A 13698-nucleotide genomic window follows, 5' to 3' on the forward strand; every position below is an offset into this window, starting at 1 on the left:
TATTTAAATTATTAATTATTAATGGTAATTGTGTGGTTACAATGCAAAACGTACTATTTTCAAAAATACAAATTTTCAGGAGATGCAATTTTCTCAAAAAGTTACGTTTTGCTCAAAATTATTATTTTAAAATCAATTTTTTTTATAAAAAAAAAAAATTTATTTCGATAAAAAAATAATCACGCCATTCAATGCCGCGTACAAATTATAATAAATATGTATACTTAAGTAAACTTTTATAGAAATAGAAAAAGTACGTTTTGCATTATTATCCCACAATTAAATAAATACAAGGTTAATTTTATAAAAAAATTTGATCAAAATAATTTATATAAATGATTTTTAGATTTAGTGGGTATAATTATCATTATAGTCTTAATATAATAATGATCTATTATGTTATAAAGAAAATAGCTCAAAAATTGATTTAATACTTTCCACTCTAGTATACCTTAACTTGATAAAACAAGGTAAAATCATAATAAACAAATTTAACTGATTTCGATAAGAAATTTTATTCATAAAACAATTTGACATTTTAACTGATATTATCATACAAACAAATCTTTAATACAATCAGATATTATATAATTGATATAAATATAAAGATTTAACTGAATAAGAGAGAAATTATTTGGTTTATTTAGACTACTTATTTTATCTTAAGAAAGAATATTTATAACTTTTGAGATTTTTTCTGAAATATTTTTCATGCAATCCAACAAAATACGAAGCGTTGTCAATGGAAGTTGTCTTTTGTTGGACACTGAATTGACATACGTTGCTCCATTTATTGCATAATAATAATCATCTAATTCCTCATATTCCGAAATATAATACTCACTATTAAGATACTGATAACACTTCTCAATATATGTGGAAACAATATTTTTTATAGTATTGAGATCTTTATTGATTTTCATCTCAGCAATATCAATAATAATGAAATTTACAACTTCTGGAACAATACTGTTTTTGCTAATATTAATACTAACTTTATTAATCGATTCCTCAAAACAATTAAAACCTGCTTTTACTGATTCTTCACCTTTGGCATATTCAAACGTATCTAGTTTTTCACAAATGCCGATACACATATGTTCTAAAATTTTCAATATATTTATTAGCCGAATAATATAAATTCCGGTTAACATTTTATAAAGTTGAGCACTCTTATCTTGGAAGTTTTCTTCGGTAATCATATTATCTTCTCCCACATCGAATAAATCATAATCACGCACAATCCTATTGTTCCAAAAAATAGGAGGTGGGTTGATATCGTACAACGTTTTTTTTTCCAAAATTTCATTGAAATGCCAATGATTAATGCAGAAAACTGAAATACTGACAATCAATATTACATATACTTTAACAAAATTCTGCAAGTACATTTTTATATAAAATTTCAAATACTCATAATTTAATTATAATTAAATTAAATCCTAAAAATTTATAGATGAATACTTGTTTCTAATTATTTAAAATTAATCCAATACAATTTAAAGTACTTGGAAAAATCAGCGGACACCAGTATTTTGAAATCAATGTTTTCTTCGCCACAGCCAAAGAGATACTGACTGTTAGTGTTTGTATAGTTTTCGAAATACACGTATCCGTTGATTTTTTTCAAGTGCTTTTCCGGTGCTAGGTTAATTTTATTTGTTTTTTATACTCATTATGTATTGAATAAAAAATATTTAAAAAAAAATTTTTTTTCATTTTTATGTAGGACCAGTTATATACAATCAAATATCTGATCGATTTAATCTTAAATTATGTGAGTATTTAATTATTTACATGTGGTATTTCCTTATTATATTTTCCATGTAGGTTTTAACTTCTAAAGCTGATGCTTCTAAATTTTTTACTGATTCATTAAGTTTTTCCTGCATATTTTTAGTTCAAAATCGTCAATACCTTCAAAATAACAATCATGTAGTCAATAAATATCTAATATTTAATCATCCAACTTTAAAATAACCAATATCGTTTAATATAATTGATCACATTTGTCAGGAAAGTTTTCTTCTGTAATGATACATTCGTTTGAATATATATTAGTAAGTTATATTTACCTGCTGTACATTTTTATTTTATCAGAGAAAGTGATTTGTGAAGAAATCACGGACCTGTTATCAATATTTCATGATTTAAGGAAAAAACTAGATTATCTAGAACAGTTCCTGTAAATATGACACATATTTTAAGAAATAAATTTGAAATTTTTTTTAATTTTTCCATAACTGTTTTGCAATTTTTAATTATAAAGTCTATGTTTCATAGACAATTTTTTTTTTTTATGGTAACTTTTTAACGCTAATATCACAAGCTTACTCATTATTAATATATCTTAAAACTAATATTCATATTTTCAAATGTTTGAAAATCAATTAACCTTTTTTATAATACATTGACTAAAATTTATATATTATAGACTTATGTTACATATAATGTAAGCCTATCGGGTCATACTTCAGATATATAGTATCAAAGTCGCTCAAACTTAATTTTACTCTCTCGAATAATTACTTATATATATATATTAGGGTGGTCTAAAAGTGACAAAAAAAACATTTTTTTTTTTAAGTTATACTCCTACACTTGAAAATTGTTCTACCTGGTTTTATATACAATTCTCAAGAAAAAAAAACACTAAAAATTAATTTTTGAGCCATCCCAAGCNTGGGCTCGAGGCTTATAAAAATTATAATAACTATTAAATAAGAAATATAATTATAACTATTCAGAAACAAGAAAAAAGATCTTAATCAAAAAATATTTATTTTTTTTTAATTTTTCGTTTAGATGATAAAAACTGCTAAGCTTATTATAATTCTATATTATTCACATAATACATAAATTTAATATTAAAAATGTTAGCGCTTATGTAAAAACTAATACTTATTACAACAATAATAACTATACCAAGAAATCAGTGAGACATAGAAAACCAATTTAAATTAAAAATGATTTAAAGTATTAAACACAAAAAGCCATTAATTACATTGTTTTACAAAGTCTAGTTATACTTATAGCATCGAAATATTTTTATTGCCTCACAATGACGCAGATGTGAATGTCAACAAGGTATGATAACGCAAATAAATACATGCAAGGTAATAAAGCATATAAGGCGTAATAAAGCATTATTTTTAAATATAATTTTATTAAAAACAAATTTTATGGAAAGAATCACAAAATATTAATGAATATTTTTAATAAAAAAAGCAAAAAAGATGAAAAATAAAAACTCAAAAAAAAAAATTAAAAAAACCCAGCACAGTGGGGTAAGGACACAGTGGAGTCGTGGCATAGTTGGGTCCAGTATAGATGATATCTGACAGTGATTAAAATCACTATCATAAAAAACGCTTCGATGCAAATCTGNAATCGGTTCGGTGAGAGCTGAGAAAAAGTGGTAACAGACACAAAAAAAAACACATTATAATAAAATTAATACCTTGTCAGTTTTGCATAGAAGCTAAAAGAAGCTCTTTTTTACAATTTACCAAACAAAACAAATATTATAATATAAATATCAATAGAATATACATATATATTTTTAAATTATTGATATTATAAATCTTCGTAACGTGACGTAAATATATCTACATGACGATATTTTTAACTTTAATCACTTGATTCCTCACAAAATAATAATTTTTTTTGCTTTTGTTATTTACATATTAAAAATTATTAACTTTTACTGTGTTTAAGTAGTTGATGCTACTATTTTTATCACTAGAAATTTTTAGGCTTCTCTACTCTTTTCGCCTAGTTATAAAAATGTTAATAACTTCTGAAATACTGATTTAAAAATGTTATCGACCAGTCAATTTTTTAATTAGATTCTTCTTTTTCCTCGCCTTTATGCCAACTATTTAGGATCGGCCACCTCTATCTTAGACATTCACTTGAAACGATCTCCCACATCAGCCGTCCTCATATTGCATTCAATAACATTGCTCCATCTATTTTTTGGTCTTCCTCTACCTCTTCTTCATTCAACATTCATTTCCATAACTGTTCTTACGTTTCTTAATTAGATTATTTCCTATATTATAAGTTAGTTAAATATGTAACATACATGTTTAACTAAGTAAACCACTTGAAAAAATAATGTTGTTATCTCTATCAGGTACGTATTATGGGAGGGCTTTTGGACTAACGCCCCAGGAACCTTTACGAATTTTTTTAGCCTGTTATGATTAGCGACATACAGTTTTTCTAGGTTTTTTTTTTGTAGTGATATTTTTTATAAGAAGGCTCATATAAGTCTTAGTCCGGCCCTAACCCTTATAACATATAAGAGATTAACTTGAAAAATATTTTATAACATATAAGGGAAATGTATATGTAACTAACAAAAACCAAAAAAAATTATTATTTTAAGAGAAATCGAGTAGATAGCGTTAAAAGAATCACAAAAAAATGTATAGCATTCTGTTATATTATATTTCAAACAATAAAAATAAGCAAATGCTATAAGTCCCAAAGAAAAAATTTAAAACAAAACATTTTGAAAGTAATAAATGGTCATGAATTAAACATTTTTTAGCTCTAATACGCGCTGTGCACTTTCTGAAATCGTCTACATAATAACCAAAAGTAACTAACTCTAATAGTGTCATGATTATAGCAATTTCTACCATTATAAATCTCCTAGATCAAAATTAATATTCGTCTAGTCGTTTTGTTCTTCCCTAAATTTGTATCATGTTTCGAGTACAAAGATTAATACACTAATGGCTACAAAACTTAAGTGTAACTTAGTTATAATTATAACTTTGGAGACCAATATAGCAAACAGAGCATATTTTAAGGAATTTTCATTATGTGACAATAATTGAGATATTTTCAAGAATTGTTTAATTTCACAAAAACCAAAAAAAATTACATTGCTACATACAATAATGGAATTTTCTTTTATGAAAAAACCCTCTTTAATTCTGGTTACATTACTAGGCTCACTACAGATTTATCCAAATCAGTGTTAAGTCTGGCAAGAAAATAGGCGACATGTTTCTTTAGGCTTTTATACAGTCGACGATTTATAATTTTTATATGTATATGAAAATATAAAATAATTAATGACGCTAATTTTCTAGTCGTGAAATTGAGTAGGTTCCAATTATATTTAAAAAGAAGATCCATAAAATTCACCATGATTGTACTGAAAATTTTGTACTGTAACTTTTAATTCCTCATCATCTTCTTCATTATTTCAACCAAAGTCCATTTAATCAAATTTTTTATTAACTCTAAATAATTTAATATATAATTTTATGTAAAAAATATCTAAAAAAAAAAATGTTTATCTTATTTTAATTTCTTTATTTTATTAGTGATTATAGTCAATTTAAACCAATAGTTCAATATATTGTTATTCATTTACTGTGGTAATTATGTTACAACAACTTATAACATATTTTTCATTTAGCTTAGTATTATCATAATTAATTATAACCTGAACTTGAATATTGTATATTTTACAAAAAAATTATAGAACAGTTGTATATTTCGTTACTTCTATACAAACATCTATAAAAATTGAAGTGCTTGATGAAAACCTTTTTCAAAAATAATCTAAAATAGTTTCGATTAAAGTGGTCTACAGGGAATTTTTATCAGTAACAAAAATGTACTTTTTCGAAACCTAAAATCTTTTTGCCGATTTCAAATTGCAATTCGATTTTTTCTATCCCCTCTAATTTTTGAGATTATTACTAGTTAGTAAATAAATGAATGTTAACAAAATAACCAAAAAAATCTATGTTAAATAATATTTAACAACACTCAGCTTACAAAATCAAGGATGAAACTAGATCCAATATATTTCTTCAATTGTATCAGGTATTTAAACACTAAGAGTTTTATAAAAATAATTACTGAATTCTATTGAAATGATTTATTTCAATATTAAAACAAAAAAATATGAAAAATTTAAATAAAAAACTTAAAAGGAGCGATTTTTACACGAAAATAATATTTTTTGTCTAACTTCGGAGACCATTTACATACAAAAGACAAGTCATTAGAACAAATTTTTTCCTTTAACTTATAATATGTAACATGAGCTTTAATTTAATATATAATTAAAGCTCGGTGTATTTCCAGGAACATTTTCAAAAGCTAAGTTGAAAAATTTAAATTTTTGTGCAAATGTTGCTACTTCTAATCCCCCGTGGGGAAGTAGGAAATTTGATATGCAAAGTTTATATATTATGAAAGAGAAATTTGGTGTTTATATTTAAAAAAATTCTTTTGATTCGTTCATTTTTTTAAAAGTTGATAGTTTAAAAAATGTTGAAATTTATCGATTTTAAAAAATTGTTATTTTTGTTATCATTTATGTGGAACGAAGGAAAATTTTTGAGAGTAATGTCTTTAACTAGACACGATTTGTGATCTTTTGACGTATCGTTGAGAAATCGGTTCAATGAGAGCTGGAAAAAGTAGCGACAACAAAAAAAAACCAGCACAGTGGGGTCGTGGCATAGTTGGGTCCAGTATAGATTTATCTGACAATGATTAAATTACTATCATAAGAAACTCTTCGATATAAATCTGTAGATAGTGTTTAAATCTAAGAAATTGGTAGATAACTACAAAATCAACATCAACTTCTATTTCCTTAATTATATCCAGATTAGTAATTCTTAGATTCAAAAATATAAGTATAATTTTTTAATTATATGTCATATAATTTTTATAATTAATTGTTTTGAATTAATGCTGATTTTGATTTTTAATATGTTAAAAATAAGGAAAATGAAATATTTAACCTATTTTTTTAATCTTTTAAAGTTAATTTTTATGAAAGTATATAAAAAAAAAAATGAATTTACTACCATAGCTTTTAGCTCAACTTGCAAGTTTGAAATTAAATAAACACATCATTAAATATAAAAAAATAGTATTGTTAAGATTAATATGCAGTCAGATAATTTTATAATTAGTATTTATAGTAAATTTATCAGAAAAGCTCCATTCTTTTTTGCATTTTTATCGTAATAGATCACTTAAATAGAAATCATATTAATCATTTCTAATTAACTTTTGGTGTTTAAAGATTCTACAATTGAAATATGCAGAACTCAATTAATTTTAATGATTTACTTTAACTAAAAAAAACAATAAAAAAAAAATAGTTAAAAAGTTCAATTCAGTGTATTATAAATTTTGATTATAATTGTAAAAATCCATTGTTAAATTCAGGTAAAAGTAAAACTCATTTTTTTTTTAGATTTATGATTTATGTAGGAACATGTTATTTTTTTGAACTTATAGTATTTATTGTATGCTTTAATTTGACATATATTTAAAGCTCGGAGTATTTCAGGATTATTTTCAAATATTAAGTTGAAAAAGTCAGTTTTTATAAAAAGGTCGTTATTTTAAATCCCCTCCTGAAAGCATGTTAAGTGTTAGATTTTCAAAAAAATGATATCAAATAAAATGAAAATATCTACGGTTTCAATATAGAAAAACTTTTTGATGATTTGTTCATTTTTCAAAAAATACGATAGTTTTAAGAAAAAAAAGTGTAAAAAATGTAAAAAATTACTGATTTTTAAAATTGTAATGTTTTTGGAGATTTCCCCCATTTACGGGGAACGATGGAAATTTTTTTAATTTATTAGAGTAATGTAACTACATATGATTTGTGATTTTTTGATGTATTATTAAAAGAAATTGGTCTAGTGAGAGCTGAGAAAAAGTGGCAACAGACAAAAAAAAACATCATGGTAAAACCTTCTTAGTAATTAAAAGTAATACCTGCTTAGCTTCGCATCGAAACTAAAAAAATGATCCATACAGTAATTTGAAAAAAAAAATAATAATAATATGTAATTTCGATTTATCAAAAAATATATAAATATTTTTTTTAATACTATCCAGGAATAAAGTATTAAATTTTAAAAGAGCTTAGGCTCACAAAAAAATGTATTACCTAATACATTTATTTCGTTATAGGAATAAGTTTTTGTAATTATTAAACTTTATTCAATTTATTCTTATAACTAAAGCGTTCTAAAGATATTTAAAGTAATTAATTTTACGCAATTTTTTATTGTTAGTCTTCTACTCTTATTATTGAAATATCATTTTATACTAAAAATGGTAAATATACTCGTTTCTGAGGAAATCAAAATATTAAGTAGTTATATTATAATAAATATTTGATTTTTAAATATAGAATTAAAACTTCAAATAAATCAATAGCATTTTCTTTCATAAAAAATTGACTAGTTGGTCAACTATTCCATAGGTCAAAGAATCAATTTTAAGTTGGAAATATTCTTTCAAATCAGCAAATTCACATTAATTCGTTTGCTTTTGTAACTAGTGATATCTGCACTAGGATATGCAGTTTGTACAGCTGTTCATGCTCACCAAAATATTCATTTAAATTATATAAAGATATTAGCAATGTTAATAAATACAAAATAATTGAGTAACTAAAAATTTAAAAAGTAAAATATAAACTAAGCTATGAAGGCAGCCGGAATAGACAAAAATATTAACTTTAAGCATAACTTTATTTTCCAAAAAAAATTTGCACATAAAATTAATCTGTGCGATTTTTAAATATTAAAATGTGACTACCCTAGGCAATATTTAAGTGGTAAAATAAAAAAAAATCCTGCAAAGGGATCATATCATATTAAGGAATAATAATTAAAATTAAAAAATACAGTGATTCATTTATTATTAATCACTTAATTAGTCGAAAAATAAAAATAATATTGAGAATTTTCTTTTTTATTTCTTTTAAGTAGTTGTTTTTCTCAATTTATCAATCATAAAGTATTTTTTATATTTATCAATTATACCTTTCTAAGAATGAAATTTTATTTTTTTCAGATGGAAACATACATAATTAACTAGCTTATTTAATAGATAATAATCTAATTAATAAAATGACTTATCAATAATAACATTGAATTTTGGAAATTATTAACATATTACCGTAAAGGATGGAGGTGGGAGAGGGTGTTTTTATTTTTATCACTAGACATTTAATGGCGCCTCTACTCCTCCCACCTAAATATAACATCCTAAATACTAGATCAAAAGTTACAAACCAGTAATTTTCTTAATTAGATAATTTTTTTTTATTTAAACTAGTTAAAAATGTATGTTTCTATTTGAAAAATTAAGTTAACACCCTTAAAATGTATAAGAGATGAACATACAAAATACTTCATGAATAATAAAATTAAGAAAAACATGCAAATAAAAGAAACCATAAATTAATGAATTACACTGTGTTTATTAAATAAATATCTAATTCTTAACAATATAAGACTTCCATGATATCTTCAATCAGAACACATAATACGGGCATTTTCCACTGTTTAAACCCAAAGGCATATACTCATAATGACATGAAAATTAATAATTAAATAAGTAACATTAGTAATAATCATTGTAACTAAGGCAAGAGAATAAAATATTTCCCCCGCTAATATTGAGACGTCGTATTTAAACCTACAAAATTCAAATAACATACTAAAGTAACTTATTTTATGTTAAATGAAAAGGTTTAACTTTTTATCTATTGTAATTTATTCTTAAAAGCTGGGACTTTCATATTACTATTACAAGTTTTTGGTTAAACAGGTTGTTGGTCTCAACAGTCCTATATGAATAGGGTCTGGACCTTCGAAATGACGGGTGATTTGCCGATATGGTCTAGTGGGCCCGAAGCTCTCAGCACCAGTGCCCCTGCTGAATGGAACATCAAATGGCCTATCAAAATTTTCTGACGATAGGAGTAACTATGACTCTTTTAAGGTAGTAAATGAATTTAGAATAAAAAAGAAAAAAATGAATATGCAATTACTATTTACTCATTACTACATTTAATAATAATAATAAAAATAAATAAGTTTTACAATTTATTAAATTCAGTTAAAGAAGTTTAAGAAAGGAAATAATAACAGTAGTGTAATCAGCAAAAGAAATCACACTTTAATATGATCAAACACTATTTAATAATTGAATAAACCAATAATGTTGATTATAGTAAAAATTGATATAAATATAAATTTAATAATTAATTACAACTATTAAAAATAGTTTTATATTATTTATGTTAAAATTCCCAGTGGATAGGGGATAAGAATATTTCCATGGCCCCTCTACCAGTCGTAAGAGGCGACTAATGAGGTTGCATCAGGTCGACAGCCAGCGTAAAATTTTTGTCAAATAGTATGAGGTATTCTGAACAAAGATTAAGCGAATTGCCCCATCTTGGATGTACGCCGGGACAACTGGTGAGGGAATAAAATAGTTAAAAATGGAGAAGGCCTAAGGAATAAAGTGTTTAATCCAGCTGGACAACTTGCGTGGTAGCTGTTTCACCAATCATGTGGTCTACCCAATGCTTATAATGTCAAACAAAAGGACATCACCACTTAACTCTAGGCTGGACTCGTGTATAAGGTAGAAAGATAGATACAAAATAAGAATAGGTACATGGAAAGTTGGAACATTAACTGGTAAAAGTGGAGAATTAGTAGAAGTAGAAAAGTTAACATTTGTTGTGTGCAGGAAACTAATAAAAATTGGCCAACCCCAAGTAGTTGGGATTAACGCGAGAAAAAAGAATATTATTTATTTTAAAAATTGTATGTGCATTATTAATGTGAAAGCTGTTTTAGTGAAGAACATTATATACTACTGTGTAATGGAGAAATTGAAAATATATAGAATATTTTAATATATTATAAAATTAAGTATAAATATAATAAAAGTTATAATAAGCTAATTTTGATTTCAAATAATTACCAGATACATTTTTTAATTATTTGAAATTTGTCTATTTCAGTAAAATATCATAAAACAAAAACAATTTTTGAATCACAAATTAGATAAAGCTATTAATCATAATCAGAGGCCACTATGACGGTATTTCAGGCATAAACATTACAAATCACAATAATTAATACTGTTATAGTCATTATCATCTATAGGTATTCAGTAAGTAAGGAAACGGGTTTCTATTTTTCTAATTGTTTTTAACAATTTAATTGTTTTCTTATTTACTGAATACTCTATATTTATAGATTATACAGAGTAATCACAATCTGATCAAAAACAGTGAAATAACAATAGAATTTTGGACAAAAATCACTTAACTTTAACATATTGTAACAGATTAATGGTTAAATGGATAAAAAACTGTAAAAATAAAATTGTCATTATTTCTTTTATCATAATATTAAATTAAAAATAAGGGTTCTCATCTAAGAAAATATAATTTAAAGAACGATAAACCTATAATGATAAAAATTTTTTTTATCACATTATTATTATTTTAACTAAATATTTTTCTTTAAAAAAATTTAAAATTTAATAGTTTTTGAGAAAATGAGTGTCTTGATCACTTTGTATATATACATGAATAGAAAAGTTTAAGATTTACAGATCCTATAAATTGATATTACCAATAAATTTACTTGATGTGAAATAAAAATGATAAATCAATACAATAAATTCATTACTATTAACTGCCAATGGCACTAGCAAAGCAAAAATTAACAGCACAGTATAGTCAATAAGGATATATCAGAAATGTAACCACTGCAGCTTACAGAACAATGTTCAGCCTAAAAAATAAAAATCACTTTAATTAACATTGTCTTTATCATTACACGATCAACAAATTTATTTATTTATTAATACCTTTATATAATAAGTAACTACAATATTTAATAACTAATCATATTTTAATAAAAAATATGTTTAGAATTTTTTGAAACAAAAAAGTTATGGATTGTATAAACCCATAACTCAGCCTTATAGTCCCAAAAATACAAAATTTAAGCTTATAATATCTAGTAAATAATCAAAGCTTTAGATCAGATAAAAAATAATAATAACATTATTAATATTTGCAGAGTAAATGAATATTTAAAGAAATAAAAAGTAATTACCTGTATAATACATTCATTAGCAAAACTTGTCAATACTATTGGCTATCGATCAAGCAGTTGTACAGGAACAACAGTAAAAGATCCCCAATGGCTAACCTAGNATCGATCAAGCAGTTGTACAGGAACAACAGTAAAAGATCCCCAATGGCTAACCTAGTCATACACATTTTAAATCAAACTAATGTTCAGTAATCAATCTAATAACAGTAATTAATCTTCATAAATCTTACACAATTATATAAGGATAATCGTTTATAAATGTATTAACACATCCATGAATAGTATTAAAACATTTATATATGTTAACCATTCTAATAATTTTATACACTTACAAATAAAAATCAACTATTCGGTGTGTTTTGTCAGTTTTTTCGACACAATCATTAAGGCTAGAGACGGCAGAAACATGGGACGACGAATCACTGCCGCATAAAGGACTCATGGGTACTGGAACGTCATCGTCAGCTCGATGTCGTCGAAAAACGTCACTGTGACGATTATAACGATATCGTAAACAAGGGATTTTAGGAAATAAATAATAAAAAAAAATAATTAATTAATGATTACTGAAGAACTAACGATCGCGTAACACGAGAAAGCATTGCGACGGTGATAACGACGAAATGGCGGGAACGCGAATTACGATAACAATGTAAATTGTGGTTACACTCTCCACTTTAATACTCGTTTATATTCCAAGAAATTTTGAAAATCGGAAATTTCAAAAATTCTCGGAGATAAAAAATTAATGAAGTGGTTGTAAAAGACGCCGGACAGTAAATCCCGTCAAACTTTATCAGAAACGGAATGATCTTTGAAAAAGCCGAATTTTAGTCGTACAAAAACGATAATTTCTTCCAGATGTCTCTTATTCGAGGGAAACCGATAGAATAGATAGTTGTTTTTATAGTCTAAGGCTTATACTCTTAAACTTTACTATAGCTAGTAAATATTGAATGTGTTGGTGTTCTCTTTCAATTATTATTTATTATACATCATGGGAATGAATTATGAGAGTATGTTAACTCGAGGCTCTTTAAAAGCCATTATGAATAACGAAGAAATAAAGGAGCCAGTCATGCAAGTTCTTGGCTCTCGAAAAATTGCTGCATCTGGTGCTGATGAGAGGTATCGTTTACTCATTTCTGATGGTTTGAATCACAATTCTTTTGCTTTATTAGCGTCTCAACTTAATGGAATGGTATCATCTGGTGAACTTTCAGATTTTGCTATTATAAAAATTAAACGTCATATAATTAGTAATGTTACTGATCGTACAAAAAGTAATAAACAAGTTTTACTTCTATTAGATGTATCAGTTATGGTTAAAGGGAATTTAGTTGGAGCAAAAATTGGAGATCCTAAACCAATTGTTGATGGGCAAGATACTAATAAAAAAGTTTCACAAGTTGTTGACGGGCAAGATAATAGTAAGAAAGTTTCACCAAATGGTTATGAACGCTCAGTACAATCTAGTATTGCGAATAATGATAACAATATTCATCCTATAAATTCATTAAGTCCATATCAGAACAAATGGACAATTAGAGCGAGGATCATGAGCAAATCCTCTATTCGTACATGGACTAATCAAAGAGGAGATGGAAAACTTTTTAGTATGGACCTAGTAGATGAACATGGTGAAATACGAGCTACTGCTTTTAACAGTGAATGTGATAAATTCTATGATATGATTGAAGTGAATAAGGTGTATTTTATTACTAAGGGTATTGTTAAAACAGCCAATAAAAAG

At 25.3% G+C, this 13698-nt stretch overlaps 2 protein-coding genes across 7 annotated transcripts in view; one reads left to right on the forward strand and one right to left on the reverse strand.

Annotated features, from left to right (window-relative positions):
* Positions 1 to 510: 510 nt before the first annotated feature.
* Positions 511 to 12569, reverse strand: LOC126897772 (uncharacterized). 6 transcript variants are annotated; one of them, XR_007702183.1, is made up of 6 exons: positions 12278 to 12569; positions 11946 to 12041; positions 11514 to 11618; positions 2076 to 2183; positions 1798 to 1917; positions 511 to 1344 (listed from the first exon to the last, which is right to left on the reverse strand). XR_007702183.1 is itself a non-coding variant. In XM_050671633.1 (5 exons), the coding sequence occupies exons 4-5, from the start codon at positions 1890 to 1892 to the stop codon at positions 663 to 665; spliced, it is 777 nt and encodes a 258-aa protein (XP_050527590.1). In that variant the 5' UTR covers positions 1893 to 1917; positions 11514 to 11618; positions 11946 to 12041; positions 12278 to 12324; the 3' UTR covers positions 511 to 662. The 6 variants fall into 6 exon arrangements, 4 of the variants coding, with proteins under 4 accessions (XP_050527590.1, XP_050527589.1, XP_050527593.1 ...); XM_050671633.1 differs by lacking the exon at positions 2076 to 2183 and having other exon boundaries at positions 12278 to 12324; XM_050671632.1 differs by having other exon boundaries at positions 1798 to 2183; positions 12278 to 12324.
* A 278-nt stretch (positions 12570 to 12847) lies between these two features.
* The window catches only part of LOC126897775 (replication protein A 70 kDa DNA-binding subunit-like), a 2903-nt gene continuing 2052 nt past the window's right edge, over positions 12848 to 13698 (forward strand). The window contains exon 1 of the mRNA XM_050671641.1: positions 12848 to 13677. Within this exon, the coding sequence (XP_050527598.1) occupies positions 12943 to 13677 (735 nt within the window). The 5' untranslated portion in view covers positions 12848 to 12942. The remainder of the gene's footprint in view (positions 13678 to 13698) is intronic.

This window comes from Daktulosphaira vitifoliae, unplaced genomic scaffold (genome assembly GCF_025091365.1).
Source record: "Daktulosphaira vitifoliae isolate Bord-2020 unplaced genomic scaffold, ASM2509136v1 Scaffold_2, whole genome shotgun sequence".
In the NCBI taxonomy this organism is placed as follows: domain Eukaryota; kingdom Metazoa; phylum Arthropoda; class Insecta; order Hemiptera; family Phylloxeridae; genus Daktulosphaira; species Daktulosphaira vitifoliae.